Raw genomic sequence first — 19,219 nt, forward strand, 5'->3', positions numbered from 1 at the left:
AACCATAAAAATCCTAGAAGAGAACACAGGCAGTAATTCTCTGACATTGGTCATAGCACCATTTTTCTAGATATTTCTCCTAAGACAAAGAAACAAAAGCAAAATAAACTATTGGGACTACATCAAAATAAAAAAGCTTTTGCACAGCAAAGGAAACCATCAACAAAACAAAAAGACAACCTACTGAATGGGAGAAGATATTTGCAAATGACATATCTGATAAGGGGTTGGTACCCAAAATATATAAAGATACAATTCAATACCAAAAAAAAAAATCAAATAATCCAATTAAAAATGGACAGAGGATCTGAATAGACGTTTTTTCAAAGAAGACATCCGGATGGCCAACAGACACATGAAAAGATGCTCAACATCACTGATCATCAAGGAAATGCAAGTCAAAACCACAATGAGATATCACCTTACACCAGTTAGAATGGCTAAAATCAAAATGATAAAGAGAACAAGTGTTCTCATCAGGCCAGCCCACCATTCAGCATCTACTAATATCACTACCACAACCACCAACTTCCAGCCTCCAACCTATACTTCACTCTGCATTTAAAATGATCTTTCTAATGCCAAAATACGATGTTGTTTTGCTGCTCAAAACCTTTCAGGGGCATCTCATGTCTTCAAACCCAAAGTCCAAACAGCTTAACATGGCTCATAATGTCCTTCATGACAAGGTCATTCTGACCACTTACCCCTAGAACTTCTTTTCAGTTCTTTGGGCAAGCCAACGTCCCTCACATCCATGGCTTAGAATGTGCCATGGTTTCTTGGAACATTCTTTCCTTTTCATCTGGCTAATTCCCATCGTCCTCCCTCTGGATGTAGAATTAAATGTGTATCAATAGCAACCTGTACTCCCCCTCTCACAGCACATACCTTTCTCAAGTATTATCATTTGTTTCAAAGTCTGCCTCTGCATACTGGACTAAGTTTTATAGCATCTGTGACTCTATCCACCTTGTTCACCCTGTGTTCCCAACCAAGGCCACTGCCTACAGTCAAAAGAAGCCGCTCAGAGGGCTCCCACTTGCATTATATGGGAACTCTGTATTCTTCCAAATTATCATTCCCAGAAGTTTTCTCCCCTCCCCTGTCTGAACCTTTGGGAAACATGTTTTCGCTTAGTGGCCCAATCCAATTCTGAAGTATCACTCAGTTTCTTTCACAAATAGTTATTTTTCTCTAGATATTAACTCACACTTTTCTATCCTTAGATATCATCAGCGCATCATTAACTTGGATTCCACTAATTCAAAATTTGCAAATATTAGACCCAATTATACTTAAATAAAAATCCATTAATCCCATTACTGTGAAGATTCAACTTTTTGCTTCTAAGGAAAAAGAACTCTTACACTAGAACTTATGAAATCGAAGATTCATTTAACACATTATCCTCTTTTTAATTTAATAATTAATTTTTACAAAAATAGAAACACTCTTTTTAGTTATGATACTTCACATTCAAATGTAAGCCCATGGTGAAGTGAGGTTTTCCATTGCCTTATTTTATTTATTAGAGTAATAATAAAGTTAATATGCTTTTTGATTTTCAACTTTGAAAGAAGCTTTTCCAAATACATGAAGATTTATTATATATTTCTCTTTCTTTGTTTTAACTGAGAATCATGTTTCACTTTGAATGGGTTATCAAACTGAGCCCCTGTGATTACTAATTAAGAGACAGTATCTTGTATTTTCTTCCATATGTGGCATTGGACTAGGAGACTATTCTTCTTCACTAGGACATTTCCCTTCATTGTGAGCTTCCTACTAAGTCAACTGTCTATAGAACAAGATAAAACCTATTACCCCAGCCACTGACAGACTAATGGGCAGAGTCAGAAAGAGTTACTAAGAAATGAATGTTTTTGAGAGCAGGTCCAGGTTCATGTTTTGTAAAACCTGGATGAACTTTGCCAAGCACACTAGGAGAAACGAGAAGGCAGGTATGCACTTTGTCAGCCTCAAGTGATTTTCTGACCCAAACATCTGACTTTCACAAGGACGTGATTAATAAAAACAAAATGGCTGCCAAGCATGTTTTAACTGATTCTGACTGGAATGGTGGCTACAGATGACTGTCCAAAGTCTGCTCCTTGGCCCCTCAACCCAGACACTTCAATTTCTCTTAATCCATTAGGCCAGGCTCTCCGTCTTAAAACCATTCTATAGAGATGATGTGAATTATCAATATAGAATTAAAGACTACATGTAGCTACCAACACAGCTTTAATTTTTCCCCCAACATGCTCTCATACAATACTGCTAGGAGAATAAATTGGTGAAAACTTTTGAAAGGCAATATGGCCTGATGTATCACTTTCCTTAAGAATATTCATATAACTTAAGTTAGCAATTATATTAAGAAATAATCCTAAATGGAGAAACCTGGGCACATAAGAATGTTCAATGAAGGACAGAAGGATTATTTATAATAGCAACACCAGAAACAGGGAAATGAACAGGAGGGGGTAATATTTTGTGTTTGCTTTCTACTACTACATATCATTTTTAGTATTTTATATTTGTTAACACATTTAATCTTCGTAATAACCCTATGAAGCAGGGCCCTTACTTTTTCCTTTTTTCAGATAAGAAAATTGAGGCGCAGAGAGGGAAATGCCCAAGCTAGTGTTGGAGCTGAGACGGGGGGAGGGGGTCAAACAGTCCAGCTCCAGAAACCACCCTTCAAAGTACTATCATGTGGGGCGCCTAAGTGGCTCAGTTGGTTAAGCGTCTCCTTTTGGCTCAGATCATGATCTCAGGGTCCTGGGATCGAGCCGCACAGCAGGCTCCCTGCTCAGCAAGGGAGTCTGCTTCTCCCCCTCCCCCTGCTTATGCTCGCTCTCTCACTCACTCTCTCTCTTCCAAATAAAATAAATAAAATCTTGGGACGCCTGGGTGGCTCAGTCGGTTAAGCGTCTGCCTTCGGCTCAGGTCATGATCCCAGGGTCCTGGGATCGAGTCCCGCATCGGGCTCCCTGCTCCGCGGGGAGCCTGCTTTTCCCTCTGCCTCTGCCTCTCTCTCTCTCTGTCTCTCATGAATAAATAAATAAAATCATTAAATAAAATAAAATAAAATAAAATAAAATCTTTAAAAAATCAAAAACAAAGTACTATCATGCTTTCTCATATGTTATGTAGTTAAGAGTGTTTGCAATAATGTGGGAAAATACTTACCATGTCTAGTTAGAAAAAGAAACATGATCATAAATATGAAAATTAAAACAGGAAAAGAAAAAAACTCAAACCTCTATGCTTAGAAAAAGAGATTCGAGATTTAGACACCAGTATGGTATTAGTGATGATCTTTCGGTGGTGGAATGACAATTTTTCCCTGTTATTTTGTATTTTTTAAAGTAAGCATGTATTGCTTTTCAGATGGTAAAAACGATCACTTACTCCTCTTTAAAGTTCTCATGTGCTTCTTGCCCCCAGGTCTGAAAACTGTGAAGGTTCATTTATACACAGATATTATTTTTTTTTTAAGATTTTTAAATTTTTGAGTAATTCTCTACACCCACTGTGGGGCTCGAACTCACAACCTCGAGATCAAGAGTCGCATGCTCCATCGACTGAGCCAGCCAGGTGCCCCTAACACACGGATATTTTTTGATAAATACAATACAGTTCTGTAAATGCATTTTCCTTACGATTTTGTTAATAACATTTTCTTTTCTCTAGCTTGCTTTGTTCTAGGAATATAGTATGTAATATATATAAAACATACAAAATAGGTGTTAATTGACTGGTTATGTTATCGGTAAGGCTTCTGGTCAACAGTAGCTCTTAGTAGTTTAGTTTTGGAGGAGTCAAAGGTTATATGTGAATTTTCAACTGCAAGGGGTGGGGAGGTCAGTGCCCTTGACACCCATGTTTTCAACTGTACTTCCTTCCTCCTTGCTTCACTTCATACTTCATTGCAATTTGTTTTTTCCTCCTGGTCCTTATTTCTCCCATCTTCTATTTCTTATCTATTTTTCTTTCTTTCTTCTTCCTCCTGTATTGTTCTCTCCTCCCTTCCCCATCCCATAAGGCTCATGAGCAGAAGAAGGAAAAGCCCCACCTAGCCCTGCGTGCGTGGTAGTCCCTTCCCTCTGTCCCCTCCCAATGGGTGTACGTGGGATGGGGGGAGTTGCCGGGGAAAGTGAGGTATTTTCTAAAAAAAAAGTAATTTTTAACATTGTGTTTTAGTGTTTCTAATGGCTTCTAAAATTGTTGACATAAAATTCTTTGACCTAAAAATTTGAGGTGATGTGGCTAGTCACTGATTCGAGACCCCATTGGTTTCCCAGCATTCTCTGCTTTCTGCTCCTTTCTCTGCTGCTGGTGAACAACAGACATCTTTTGGCATCTGTTCCCTTGCAACCTCTTCTGTGCTCCCTGGTCCTGTCACTTTTTTGCTTTTCCTCTTGCCTTTCCTTCTTCCAGGCCTGCACTTTCCTTGGGAGCATGATCCTGCCTCAGACAGTCAGCAGTCCTCAGGCCAGCCTTCAGCTCCCAGGAATGCCTGGCTGGCTGGTTGGGTGGGCTCATCCCAAGGCCACTTGCATCGTTACAACATTTTCACAGGAGTAGAAGCAGCAATATTGATGCCTCGAGGTACCCTCTATTCTCCCAGGTCATCCCTCACCCACTGGGCTTCAAGGTCAAGAACACCTGCTAACCAGGCTAGATTAGAAGACGGAGTAGATCAGCTAACAGGGTCTGTCTAGACTGTCCTTCCCCGAATTCTAGGCTCCTTATAAGATGTGGCTACAGATTAAGAACAATGCTAAAGTCACCTAAACCTTTATTCCCTGTTAGCAATTTTTGTAGACTGGTAGTCTTAAAAATAAAAGCAGTTCCTTCTTCAAAATATGCCTGCTTTGCTCCAGTCCTTCTAATTTCCCACCCATCCTATTGCTAGAGCCTCACGCCCAGCCTCACTGACCCAGGTCTCTCCTCACCTTGCTTCCTGAAGGATGGTTTCTCTCATGCCCTTCTCGGATAAAAATGCTTTCAGGTGACCTTGATTGCTGATGTATCAAGCTCAAGTGCTAAGTTTAGTGTCCTCCCCCCACAACAAGGAAAAAGAAAACGTAACTTTTTCTTTCTGATTGTAAAAGTAGCATGTGTTCCTTGTAAACAACCAGATCAGGTCAGGCAAGATGTAAAGGCGTGGACAAGAAAGCGGCAATCCCTTGTGATTTTCCCTCCCAGAGAGAGATGCGTCATTAATCAGTGTGTTTTGTTGAGCTTTCAAAATCCCACATGGCCCACCAGGTTTGCCATGACCGTTCCTCCTTGATAGCCCTGCTCAGGTCCCTTTCCTCTCTGGAGCTCCACATGCTCACTCCTACTTCTGGGGCTTTGCTTGTGGTGTTCCGTCCTCTGTAATGGCCCCCCACTTCCCCTCCATCCATTCAGTTCATCCTTCACTGTGAAAATCTTTGAGAGCACAAGTCTTGCTTGCTGCGTGGAGCCTTCCAAGCCTTACCAATATACGGAACAGGTACTCTGTGCCACACGATTCAACCCTATAACTGTCTCCTTCTGGTGTTATCCTATCTCCCTTAGATCATAGACTGTCAGGGAATCGGGATGATGATGCCCTATGCTTTTCTGGAGCCTCACGATATGGTGGGCAAACATGAAGTCTGTCTAATAAATACATATGAAAAAAATGGTTAATTGAGTAGCTCCCTTTTAATTTAGTGAAATTTCTTACTCAATTCTTTAGAGACTAAATTTAATTTCTTATCGGTTCCAGACCTATAGGCTAGTGAAAATTTACATGGATATGCTGGAAATGCTTTTTAATCCTACACCTATTCCCAGAGTACCTATGAGGTTTGGGTGCCTATTAAGGCAGGGATTTTCCCTAAGAGAGCTCTTTGGTTCCAGCACAAAGTGGACAAATTGCTGGGGGCATTATTTACTTCCTGCTCACTAAACTGTCCCCCCTTCTGTAATCAGTCCATCAAGCTCGCACAATCCATGGCGCCTAGAACGATGACACCTCCATAAATCAATACTCAAACTGCTGGCTTGTGCTTAAGTGCCCAGGTGATGAATGCCCTTCTGCACCTCCTTGGTGCAGAATATTTTGATTGATTTAACAAAGGTGCCAATTCAGTCAAGGGCCATGGAAGGCTCCATGGCATTGAGGAACAATGTCCCAGGACTCCAAGCAAGAGCCCACGTGAAAAAGAAACAGTGAACAGCAAGCTGAGATGGAGGTGGTTTTGCCCCCCACCCCACAGTCAATGCCTGCGTTTGGACTGAAAGATACATGTGTGGAAGTTGCAAACTGCCAACCAGTGAAGGGTTGCAGATGCACGCTCACCTCTCATCACATTTAATCAGAATCACGCTGTCTGTTCCAATCCCCAAAGCTGCAGCTCCCTTCTTGAGAGAAAAATGACTCTGTAAAAAAAAAAAAAAGCATATTTGTAATTAGTTGTACATAAATTCAAGATCTATTCCCTCAGCTTGTTTTTTTCCTCCTTTAATTTCTAATCTCCCTCAACAGCGTGGATTGCTGAGAGAATATGGCATCCTTCAGTTGAGCTTTGTTTTTTTTTAACTGTGGTAAAATCCACGTAACAGGATTTGCCACCTTAACCACTTTTAAGTGTACAGTTCGATGGCCTTAAGTACATTCACATAGCTGTGCAACCCTCACCACCATCCATCTCTGGAACTCTTTTCGTGTTGCAGAAGGGAAATTCTGTATCCATTGAGTGATAACTCTTCATTCCTCCCTCCCTCAGCCCCTGGCAGCCACCATTCTATTTTCTGTCTGTGCATTTGATGACGTTAGGTGCCTCATGTAAGTGGGACCATATAGTATTTGTTGTTTTGTGACTGGTTTATTTCACTCAGCATAGTGTCCCTGAGGCTCATCCATGTAGCCTGTATCACAATTCCCTTCCTTTTTAAGGCTGAATCCTATTCACTGTAGGTATACCCTACATTTCCATTCATCCATCAATGGATACTTGAGTTGCTTCCACCTTTTGGCCATGAGGGATAGTGGTGCTAGGAAAGTGGGTGTACAAATATCTTCTCGAGCCCTGCTTTCAATTCTTTTTTGGGTGTATCCCCAGAAATGGAATTGCTAGGTCATATGGTCATTCTCTTTTTGATGACTTGCCATCCTGTTTCCCCACAGCAGCTGCACCTTTTTGTGTCCCCACCAGCAGTGCATGATGGTTCCAATTTCTCCACAACCTTGTCAATAGTGGTTATTTTCTGCTTTTTGATACTAGTCATTCAAATGGGGGTGGGGCGATACTTCATTATGATTTCGATTTGTATTTCCCTAATGATTAGTGACGTTGAGTATCCTTTTACGTGCCTATCGGCCCTTTGTACATCATCTTTAAAGAAATGTCTCTACAAGTCCTTTGCCCATTTTTGAATGGGTTGTTTTGTGGTGGTGGTTGTTGAATTCACTTGAGTTTCTGAGTGAAAATAACAAGACCCTGGGAATTGTAAATGGACCTGCCACCTCAACACACAGTAATCCAAACCAATTTTACATATAAGGCATAAAAACAAGCCAACTGCCTCCAGGAACTATGACTGTATGGTTTCCAGGCTTATATTTTCCTACCAAGAGATGACACTCAGTCTCTGTCAAGTTTAATGAAATTGTGTGCACTCAAGTAAAAGAAGAAGTTGGCCTTCAGTCCAGCACTCTTCATCCCAGACTTGTTGGGGAGCTAGTTCTCTAGTTCTCGTGCAGGCGACAGCTCAGCCTGAGGCAGGACCAGGGAGAAAGGGTCAGTCGCCGGCTTGGGCAGGACGGTGTGCAGAGAAAAGCCACACTGACAAGCCACCGTCAGATCTTTGTGCTTTTGGTTATTGATCCCGGGTAGGATTCTGAATCTCAATGGCTGTAATCACGGGGCAATTTGGAGAGCTGAGAGAGGCTAACGTAAGCCCAGCTGTATGGCATCTGCCCAGCAGCCTCTTACTATTAACTACAGATCATTAAGCTGTCCAAAAGGAGGGCTGCTTCCTCAATTTACATCTCCAAAGGATTGCTGACTGGAATTTTAAGTTAGCGTTCCAGAGTGTATTCTCCCTGAATGCCCACTTTTGACTCATCTGAATTCTTAAACATGCAGCACAGGAACTGTTAACACATGTATTTTTAGGGCGTGTGTCTGATAAGCAAGAAGAAATCACATTTATAACAGCGGCAAATAATGTGAACCAATACATGAGGCACCGACTGGAGGAGTTTAAAAGGCCCAGTGGAGCTGAGATGTAATGAGAAGGGGCCATTAGCCTCCTTTTACAACCTCAGAAAGACAAAGTAGACCATCGTTACCAAGATACCTGGAAACTAGGAGAGAAAGCTTAACTGGGTTTGTAAAGATGCATGACGCTCCCAAACAAAACAAAAAAGTGTTCTCTCTTGCATGGTTAGCAGATCCCTGGGTGGCCCCCAGAAGAAGCCGCTCAGAGGAAAACAGCAGTCTGTTACTGCAGGGAGGGCACAGAACAGAGGAGCCAGCTGTCCACTGAGCAAGCAAAGCTACTCAAATTAGGCCCCTCAGTGAATGAGCTCGAAAGCACTGTTAAAATCAAACACATGGAGACCAGACTTGAAAATGTCCTGAGCCAGACAAAAACCAGTTTAGTCATACAAGCAAAGCTTAATTTAGCTTATTTTGCATGACAAAATAGGCTGACGACCTGGGTCACATCTAGCTTATGCCTCTGAAAATCATAACTGAAACTTAAATTCTTCCCCCAAATTGATAGGATGCAACCACTAACCAATTCTCTATCATTGAAGAAAATTCTAATATTGTTACCAAACACTGTGAAGAATAAACAGTCCCTGCCTCTGTGATCTCTAAGCTGCTTTATAACAATATCCTCTGAGTCTCATCCCACGTTTTGGTTTGAGTACTCCCGGTTTGCAAACTGTCTTTTTTTTGGTGTGTGCAAAATAAACCTTCACAATTACTACTTCTGTGATTCCTTGGTTTTACTTCTGTTTCTGTTTTTGTTTTCCTAAACCTTTGAGAGTATTAAACTGCCACATGGTAAATTGGGGCAAAGTAAGAGATCTGGTGCACCTGGTCAATGAGAGGAAGTAGTCTTGTCTGGTCTTTAATGAGAAAGAATAGGGATGCTCAAATGAGGAGCAATTACCTAGGATAATTGATCACTGTAGCAAATGCCACACACTTAAAGAACACATGCCTAAAAAGAAAGCTTCGATATGGGGAACAAAGGTGATATGAGGCATGAAAAAAGAAGATTAGGGACCGAACACTGAGCCTGTTTACATTTTTAGGAAAAGGAGCAGGGAAATCACTAGATGTTATCCACAAATAGCAAGGGACCATGGTAAGCAAGGAGCCTGAGAGCAAAAAAAAGACTACCTAATGAGGAAGAAACAGTGAAAATAGCTTCAATAGCACATTTCCGTGCTGGTGAGACAGCACATGGGGAATCATTTTTAATCCTTGGCACCACGTTTAATGGAACTACTTGTTGATGAACCACAGCAGGCTGGAAGGTGAGGAGCCTGGAAACCAGGCGTCTGGAGAGAGCTCAGAGGATGCTTGTTCATGAGCAGAGGGCAACAGGGACATGTGGTGTCAAGGTGAGAGAAAAAGGATCGATGGCTTCAGAAGGGTGGCTTCAGAAGGTAAATCTATGAACAAAAATTGAAGGCTACAGTGATTCAGATGTGTCCCCAAATCATCAAGGCTCTTGTAATGATCAGTCATTCATCAATAGAATGGCTGAGGGATGGGGGGCGCCTGGTGGCTCAGTCGGTTAAACCTCTGCCTTAGGCTCAGGTCGTGATCCCAAGATCCTGAGATCGAGCCCCTCACCTGCTTAGTAGGGAGCCTGCTTCTCCCTCTCCCACTCCCCCTGCTTGTGCTCTCTCTCTCTCTGTCAAATAAATAAAATCTTTTAAAAAAATGGCTGGGGAATGAGTTAATGAATATATCCCCTGTATCTCCTCCACCCTGATTTTGGAAAAATAATAGACTTGATAGAATCCAGTCCTTATTTAGAACTAAATTGTATTTCTATTTGGGTAACAGATGTTAAAACCCATCTGATTTTTATTTTTTACTAAACAAAAAATTCGAGGTTGATGGAAGATTAATTTCTCGATCTTTTTAAAAATATCATAAGTAATCTAGATACAGTCTACATGATTGAGCTGACATTTGAAATATGTGTAAATAACCATGGGGTTTTATAGTTATACAATAATTGTAATTAAAAAATAAGCAGGCTTTCTGGGCTTGGGTAGGATGAGATTACCCAGAGTAAAAATGCGTGAGAATGAGTGCCCATAGGCTGAGGCAAGGGCATGAGCTCCTTCATTCCATCCAGCCCTATGACTAGGGTGCGCATCAGCTCCTTCCTTCTGTAATGGGGACAATAAATCTTTCTTGTCTTTAGGGATGGTGGGAGAATAAGAGGAGTGGTGGAAAGCTCTGAGACAAACCACTTCAGTCTCTTGACATGCTGCTTTCTCTTCCTGTACTGCAATTTAGATAAGCAGTTTGGAAAGCCGCATTAACTATTTCCAGCCATTGTTGGTCACATCCAGATATTTAACTGAGACTCAGGTTCAACTGCCTAGTGGACCACAGGGCTTCAGGGAAAGCCTCTACTAAGCTGGGGACACAAAGATTATTAAACAGCCCTCAGTCCCCAGCTACCTCCCCTACCTCGTCTCCTGCCTCCCCTCCTCTTGCTCTCTCTACCTGATGGTACTGGACTTCCCGGTCTTCTGTGAGCTTGCTAAATTTGTTCTTGCCTCTCAGTCTTTGTATTTGCTATTCCATTTCTTGGAAAATCCTTCCCTCGGATATTTATATGGCTCCCTCCCTCATTTGATGTAGGTCTCTGTTACATATCACCTCCACAGAGACCTTTTATGACTATCTTGTCAAACAGAGCCCACTATTATCCCATTCTCTTGTCAGCATGTGACATTAAATATTTATTTTACTATCTGTCCCCTACTAGAAGCCAGGTTGCATGAGGACAAGGACTTTGGTGGTTGGTTTAGCAAATATTGATTGAATTTGACCATATGCTTGGAGAAAAAGTCCAGAAAAATGTCCACTACTTATTGCCATAAATCTCTGGCCACAAATCCCAATACTGAGGTGTGGCTTTGGTAACTGGAGCCAGACAATGGTGGGCTAAAGAGACCCCAACACCTCTAATCTAAAGCCCATTCTAAAAGCAAGTCAAGAGATCTTCTTAGCACCCACCCTAAAAGGCTCAAGATGGGGTCCTTCCCAAGTAGGAAGCAGCTATGGGTCTTTCTAGCCAGATCAGCTGCTTTGGGGAAGAAGCAACTCATAACTTCAAATGAAGAAAGAAAAAGGCACACTAAGTTGGAAATCTCAGCTCTTAACTCTCTGACTTTCTGTCAAAAGCTCTATCTTCTAGCCCTAAGGTCTATTGATTGTTCTTGGACTTGAACCCCTTTGTGAATGGAGTGAATGAAGTGTGTGTGGAGACACAGAACAGAGGTGCATGGGGGGGCCTTACACATCAGGACCCCCAACAAATAGGTCATAAAGCCCAACCGGTGAATGAGCTGAAATCTGCTTCTTTGACCCCTCCACATGCTTTGGACACCCCGCCCCACTCAGCGATTATAGGACTAACAGTCTTCCCCTTCTCCACAATTCTCCCACACATCCATTGGTTTGCTCTCTATACAGCCTGAGATTTGATGAAACTGATGACTTTTTCTGCCTTAGACACACTGGTAGTCCTTGTCCTTGCTTTTATTCATCAAGTGGCCTTAAAAGAGCATTCTGCTTTCTAAAGCATCTGACTTACAAAGAAGCTGGTACTCTGTGAGACCACTTCATTGATTTCTAATTATAATGATTTGGAGGCCAGGGGACCACCAAACCATGTTCTCAGAGACTCCATGTGATACTGACGTGATATGGATCTGCATGCAAGGCATTTCTGGGAGGCTGCTACCTTATCACTCACCCATTGTGAGCTTGTGCTCTAAGTAAGTGCTAAAAGAATGTTGTGTACCAAGATTAAGTTGACATGAAAAGAGATCCAAGGATGAAATCTGGTGACAAATGTGAACATCAGCACTGAGCATGAATTCAGTTATAGTGATCACTCAGTGTGGTCTCAGGGGCACTGAGAAGAGTGACTGTCCCTTCCAGACCCCTGTTCTTTCCTTCCCCCACAGTACAATATATGCCTCTTGAGAGCAGGCACTGGGTCTGTTCTGTTCACTGTTGTCTGCCCAATGCCTGAGGCAATGCCTGGCACATTGTGCACTGAGTGAATGAAGAAGGTCTAAAGAGCACATCCCACTACCCCATGGCTGCACTGTGCCTTCCTTTGTCTCCTATTGCCATGGAAATGCCCCCAAGAGAGGTAACACTTTGGTTTTTCCCCATAATTTACAGGGCTCTCAGGCTCTTTCCTGAGAGTAGGTCTTGATGGGATTGAATAGAGAGAGAAAATAACACGGGGGTGATGAGGGCCCTGAAATGAAGATGAGGTAGGAATGCAGAGGCTAAAGGGAACCTGCATTTAGCTCACAATTTCACTTACTGAAGCTCTGTCAGGCTAAGCTTCTGTCTAATGGAAAGCATTACACGGGAGCTGCCTGGGTCACTGTTAGTTTTTTGTTTTGGTTTTTAGACACAAAGGACATCTGTTTTTGGAATTGAAGCCTCTCATATAGTGTTGTGATGTGAAAACCATCTCTCTAAACAATTGGGAGAATCATCTTCCGTGTATGTGGGCTGAGGCCATGAGGACCTCGGCAGAACATTGGTGACTGGCTGTAAAGAGTGGAGTGAGTTGTGCTGATTTGCCTAAAAGATCCCACTACCTGTTCTGATTATGAAGAGCATTTTTCCTAGATGCAAATATGCTGTTTCACTGAGACTATTTCTGGAAGAGCTTGTTGCACACAAGGAAATAAGAGGAATTTGGAATGGAGCTTGTTTGGGCTTTCAAAGGATTCAGGGGTAGAGATGTGAATTATTCAGCTAGAGTCTTAACCTCCCTCTAAACCTATTTTCAAGAAAGGACCTTAAACTCATCAGATTAATTTTTGCCAAGATTTTCTATCACTGAAGATTGGTGACGAGGATGAGATTCCAGCAAAGAATGAGTATGGAACGGACAATCTTTAAGATCCTTTCCAATTCTGAGATTTTTGTGCTTCCGTCCTGGGGAGGAAAATAGTCTTGGAACTCTTTACTCAGAGCTTAAATGCTGTCTCTTGTTTCAACTCAGTGATACATTTACTTCTTCTAATGTTCTTCATAGCAATATTATTTGTTTAATTTAGTCCTATTCAAAATTTCAAGAAAAGAGTTGGCTTTGAACAACAGAAAAATGTAATAGCTTGCCCTCCTTATCAACAAAGGGAAACTTCTTGTCTGAGTTGGTGGCCAGAAAAGAGATGGGTAGCTTTGCGGGTGCAACAGAGACAGTGAGGGCCATTTAGTAAACAAAAGAGGACCCTTCCCTTCCTCAATGTGTGATGTTTCTGGCTGCTTGCTGGAAGAGAGTTTCTCAATGTCATTTCCAACCCTATGGCCCCACGCATGTCAAGTTTTAAACTCAGTGCTCAGACTAGAAGAAAGGATAGTAACTTGACCTGGCTCAATAAATCAGGAAATTAAATTAGCACTAGAATAACAATATGGGGAAAATAAGATTTGAGAGACGATGCTACAAGTGAATTTAGAGCAGCCAGCTAGAGTGGTGTAGAGGTCATCCAACCCAGCAGTTGAAAAAGCAGTGTTGCGATTGTCAGGAAACCGAGGCTCTAGATCTGACTCTGCCACTGACTGGCTGGAAACCCTGGGCAAAACATCTCCCCCTCTGGGACTTGGGTTCCTCACCTATAAATAAGGTTGTGGGGTTTTTTTTTTTTAAGTCACCTAATATTTATGTAGAGTTTCCTACATCCCAGGAGCTGAGGTGAGTGTCTTATAAGGCTCTCATTTGATTCTCAAAAGTCTTGGGCCTTGGAAACTCTCAAAGAGCATTGAGAGAGACAAAAGTTGAAGCCGCTTCTGCCAAAGCCTTTGGCCCCTCCTCTCTCCATTAGATTCATAAAGCAGCTCTTCCACTGCTGTTTCTCTCTGCAGGTCAAGGGACTCAGGAAAGAAACCTCCATGCAAAGATGGAAATTGTTTGGCCTGGAGAAAAGGCATTTGAGACATGACTTGGTAATCTTCCGTTTTCAGCTGGTGGAGATCTATTTCTGGGGCTGGTGGAGACAAGGTGATTGCAAAACTTGAAAAGACTAAGGGAATATATGGCCTGGCCTGAAACTGGAAGGAACGACACTAAGTGATGAATGGAATGGAATGGCCCTGAGGTCTAGGGTCCAGAAGGAACTAGATACAGGGATCATGTTACCTCTTAATCCGAAGCTTCACGGGCAGGGCTACTTTAAGAGTTCATCTGTCCAGAATGGTTTGTATCAAGTGTTCAGTGGGACATAGGAGTGCTTTAAATGAGCTCTAAAATCCCCTCCAGCCCAGCCCTATGAGATAATAAGGACTTTTTTTTTTTTTTTTTTTTTTTAGTGAGGGGAGTAATAATTTAGCATGACAGTCACATTAAGAGAAAAGATCTTGGTGGCAATTTTACTTGGGAAGGTATAAAATGTTAAATTAATTGATGAGCTCTGGTGTACAAAATGTCACTGAATCTTTTGATCTGGTTTCTACTTTGATAGTCGGGGCAGAGACCTCATTGGCTTGGGAATCAGGAAACCCATTTAATCCTGGCTCTACCTATAGCCTCTTCGTTGAAGAAATGCTAATAACAATCTCTGCTCTGCCTGTCCTACAAGAATGTAGTGAGAATCAGATGAGCTACTGTATATTGGACGTGTGTTGGAAAGAGTCAAACAGTTATCAGATATAAGATATTATACATTAGAAAAAGAGTTCATCTGTCAAAAAATAGGTGTAGCATTAGAACCAATTGGTATTTTAGGAAAGGTTCATAATTCAAATGTTCTTTCATAATTATGTGCATGGATCGAGGTACAAGAAGGAGGAGGAAGAATCAAATGGTTGTTATATAGCTGAGTCACCTTTCTATCACTTAGAAGTCAAAAATTAGACTCTAAGTTTGCTATATCAAGAAGAGAAGGCATAGAAAAATTATTCTCAGACCACATGACCTGGGCTTTGTGGGCAAGGTTAAGTCAATTTCCATGAAGCTTGAGCCAAGAAATCCACACAGAAACCAGAGAGCACAGGGCAGCTTTCTGGTCGACCAACCTCACTTCAGGTTGTGCAAACAGCTTGGAAGCCAAAAGAAAATGCCTAATATAAGATCGTCCGAGCTTCTTGAGATTGAGAATAGAGTAACGTTTAGCTATTTAGGGGTACAATAGTATAGTGAAATAGTAATTGAAAAAAATTATATCATGGTTTTCTATCCTTGGAGAAGCTGCGAAATGAAAATTATCTCATGGGATGGGGTACTAGGCTTAATAGGTTGAATAATGCCCTTCCCGCAAAGATGTTCACAACCTAATCCTTGAAACCTAAGAATATGTTACCTTACATGGCAAAAGGGACTTTGCAGATGTGATTAAGCTAAGGGTCTTGAGATGGGAGATTGTCCTGTGTTATCTGGGTGGACCCAATGTCATCACAAGTGTCCTTGTGGAAAAGGGGTAGGGAAGAGAGTCAGAGCCACGGAAGGAGATGTGGCGACAGAAGCAGAGGTCAGAGAAAGAGAGAGAGATTTGAAGATGTTCTTCTACTGGTTTTGAAGTTGGAAGAAGGGGCCATGAATCAAGGAAGGCAGGTGGCATCTAGAAGCTAGAAAAGGCAAGGAAATGGATTCTCCCCTACCATCTCCAAAGCAACACAGCATTGCCTGACCCATTATAGATTTCTGACCTCCCGAACTGTAAGGTAATAAATTTATATTGGTTTAATCCATTAAGTTTGTCGTAATTTTTTTAGTAGCAATAGGAATACAATAGGAAAGTAGCAAATAGGAAAGCAAAGGCAGGTAATTTCAGCCTGTGAAATTCTCTGCTAAATTTGACCTCTGTAAGTTGAGGAAGGGCAAAGAAACAAAACAAAAGAAAATGGTAAAACATGTCTAAAAATGATACTGAAGATCATTTGTTAACATAAATCGCTAGTTTCTTTGATTCCATGGCTACTGCTATGGTTGTGAATGGCAGTCACTGGCTTCTTTGTACTTACCCTTTGCTTCCTTGCTATGAACACGCACACACATCACTTAAAGCAGAAAAAGAAAAGTTCCATAGGAGATGTGCCTCGACTCCCACTATAACTCCCTGCCTCTCCCCACTGATGTCTCTTTACAGGAGTCCCTCATTTCCCTATAGACCCCTCAACCCTCCCCAGCTCCTATTTCCCCCACCATCACAGGGCTTCTTGATCTTCTTTGAGGCAACTGTTTCCCAGACCCTAGGCTATTCTGAGGCACAGGTTGTGAAGGAAAAATCTTAGGAATTCCAATGGCAGGTAATGCTTACTAACGCCTGTCAAGAACAGCCTCTGGTTTACTGCAGGGTCTGTGGTGGGAGAATTTGGAACCAAGATGTTGCTCAAAGAGCTACAAAGTGGCTTCGAGCTTGTGTGTGGCTCTGTCCCTGCACAGGAAGGAAAGCTGAAGGCCTAGCAGAAGGAAGCTGTTTAGCTTAATTTATGTCAACAGGGTGGGCCACTTTTTTCAATGTGTCTGTGATGGTAGGGAGAATGGCATTAACTCTTTGAAAGCCATGGAAAGAATGTGAAGTACTATGCTGTGGCATTCAGCTAGGAAGACCCAGGTCTCAGCGTCCTGCCTGGATGGAGCCTAGCAGGACGCAGGAGGCTGTGATTGGCTGAGACAGAACTGACCCAAAGATCAGATATGACAGATATGACCACTAGGCCATTTCTCTACAGTGATAAAACCTCTGCTTAAGTCCACCAAAGATAAGCATTAAATGGTTCAAGGCACCATTAGGGTAGAATCTCTGATCAGAATTTTCATACAGGGGGCACCTGGGTGGCTCAGTCATTAAGCGTCTGCCTTCGGCTCAGGTCATGATCCCGGGGTCCTGGGATCGAGCCCCACATCGGGCTCCCTGCTCGGTGGGAAGCCTGCTTCTCCCTCTCCCACTCCCCTTGCTTGTGTTCCTGCCCTTGCTATCTCTCTCTGTCAAATGAATAAATAAAATCTTTAAAAAAAAAAAAGAATTTTCATACAAACAGGTGGTATCAGTAGAACACTCCAGAGGTTTGAATTATGTAGGCACAGCAACAATTGTCCAAATGAGTTCATAGTCACTCTGGCCTCTCCTCTCCTCCTTCCTCCAACACACAACATTATTACAGAAAAATTACGTGTAGAAACTAGAAGTTTCTAGAAGCATTCTGCTTCCTCTTTGGGGTTTTTCCTACATTTCAAAGAGAAAGGGGTTCACCCCATTGTACCACACACTTGTTCTCTCCCCTCATTCTCTCCCAAGAAGTATCTACCTTCTGGGGATAAAGCATTTCCAAATATGACTCCTTCAGCTTGGGCTTTACAGACTATAACCTTAAACTTGGAAAGAATAGAAACACATACATGCTCTGATGTGAAGGCAATGAGCCTGGGAACAGCAGCCATTCCTTTTTCCTTGACTTCTGGGAACATCTTAAAGCGTGCAATCAGCATGGCATACATGTTAGATATAGCACCACCTAAAGAAAGTAACAGCAACACACAGTGACCTTTTCTAGTCATTGTCAACATCATTTCACATGCAAGCAACATTCCTTATTTCCATTGACCTAGAATCCTCCTTGGACATGGGAGAAGGCCATATTTATTGGTTATCCTTTGATCTGAATCCTCAAACTCAGACTGAATCTTCAGCCTAAGAGGGTCTAGAAAAAGGAGCATTGGGCCCAACCATAGGACATATGCTACCCCTTCACATCCCAAATCTGCGACTAAACAGAACTGCCAATTGATTCTGCTCTTGCTGGGAGTCCTTTGAAGAGGTTCTTAAGAACTGAGAAATTGTTGCCTTCCTTCCCACCATGCGGACGTGGTCATTCTTCATTAGGCTTGTGGAAATCCTACTTATCTCCTGATGGAGAAAACATTTCTTTTCATTTCAACTCAGGCAATGCCTTGCACTCACACTAAGACAAATCCGTTGTAGCTCATGGTGTGGACTGTTAATCCACAATTCTTATAGAATGAGAGACGATGGACTCTGAAAAACAAACTGAGGGTTCTAGAGGGGAGGGGGGTGGGAGGATGGGTTAGCCGGGTGGTGGGTATTGAGGAGGGCACGTTCTGCATGGAGCCCTGGGTGTTACGCACAAACGATGAATCATGGAACACTACATCTAAAACTAATGATGTAATGTATGGGGATTAACATAACAATAAAAAAATTAAAAAAAAAAAGAATGAGGATAAACATCCAAGCCCATTTCATCATACTCATCTGTGAATTTCCCCAGAACAGTTCTTCCCCCTCAAAGACTTCATAGAAATACAATTGTAATAGCTGAACAAAAATCTTATTTCATAATGATAGGAAAACACAAAACTAAGGGAATTTTAATTCTATGTTGAATTGCTTTTTCTGGGTCATCCTAAGATTGTCAAGGATTTCATACCATAATATTTGTATCTTATAAGTAAGGTCTCATTTGACAAGCAAAGAAAAGTGAGATTTCCCCCAAGATTGTTGGAAAGCTCAGGATTTTTGCAATACAAGAAGAAGACAGTTGTTGTGCATGCAAATGGGGATGTTGGAATGGAAGCTGTGACGTCATGCGGCAGAGTGAAGCCACTATCTCTTCCTTTCCCATAGGGGACATACTGGGCTCTGCCATGATGTGAGTGTTTGAGAGTTCCCTTCCCTTTGGGTGGCTGAGGAGCAGAGGGCTCTTTGTACCAAACTGAATGGCCCCCACAGGGCCATGACTTTTGCCTCATTCTCCCTGGGCTCCGACGCAAGCAAGCAGCCTGGCCCAGAGCAGTAACTATCCAGATCCCGGTTCTGTCATCAGTCTGAATAAGGGCAATTGCTACCTCTTCTGACCCCCAGAGACATGGGGCAAGAGGAATCCAGGTCAGGCCTGCTCTGAGCAAACACCTTGTCTAAAAGGGCTGAGGGTGTAGGATGCTGCCGGGCAAGGGACCAGCTTTTAAAGGA

The 19,219-nt window shown here is 42.2% G+C and overlaps 1 protein-coding gene across 1 annotated transcript in view; it reads right to left on the reverse strand.

Moving 5' to 3' along the window:
* GAD2 (glutamate decarboxylase 2) overlaps positions 1-19,219 on the reverse strand; it is a 77,668-nt gene that overhangs the window by 46,965 nt on the left and 11,484 nt on the right. Inside the window, exons 7-8 of the mRNA XM_021687153.1 lie at positions 17,629-17,744; positions 6,347-6,426 (exon numbers count right to left, since the gene is read on the reverse strand). Coding sequence (XP_021542828.1) covers positions 6,347-6,426; positions 17,629-17,744 — 196 coding nt within the window. The remainder of the gene's footprint in view (positions 1-6,346; positions 6,427-17,628; positions 17,745-19,219) is intronic.

The sequence above is a fragment of the Neomonachus schauinslandi genome, chromosome 5 (assembly GCF_002201575.2).
Source record: "Neomonachus schauinslandi chromosome 5, ASM220157v2, whole genome shotgun sequence".
Taxonomy (NCBI): domain Eukaryota; kingdom Metazoa; phylum Chordata; class Mammalia; order Carnivora; family Phocidae; genus Neomonachus; species Neomonachus schauinslandi.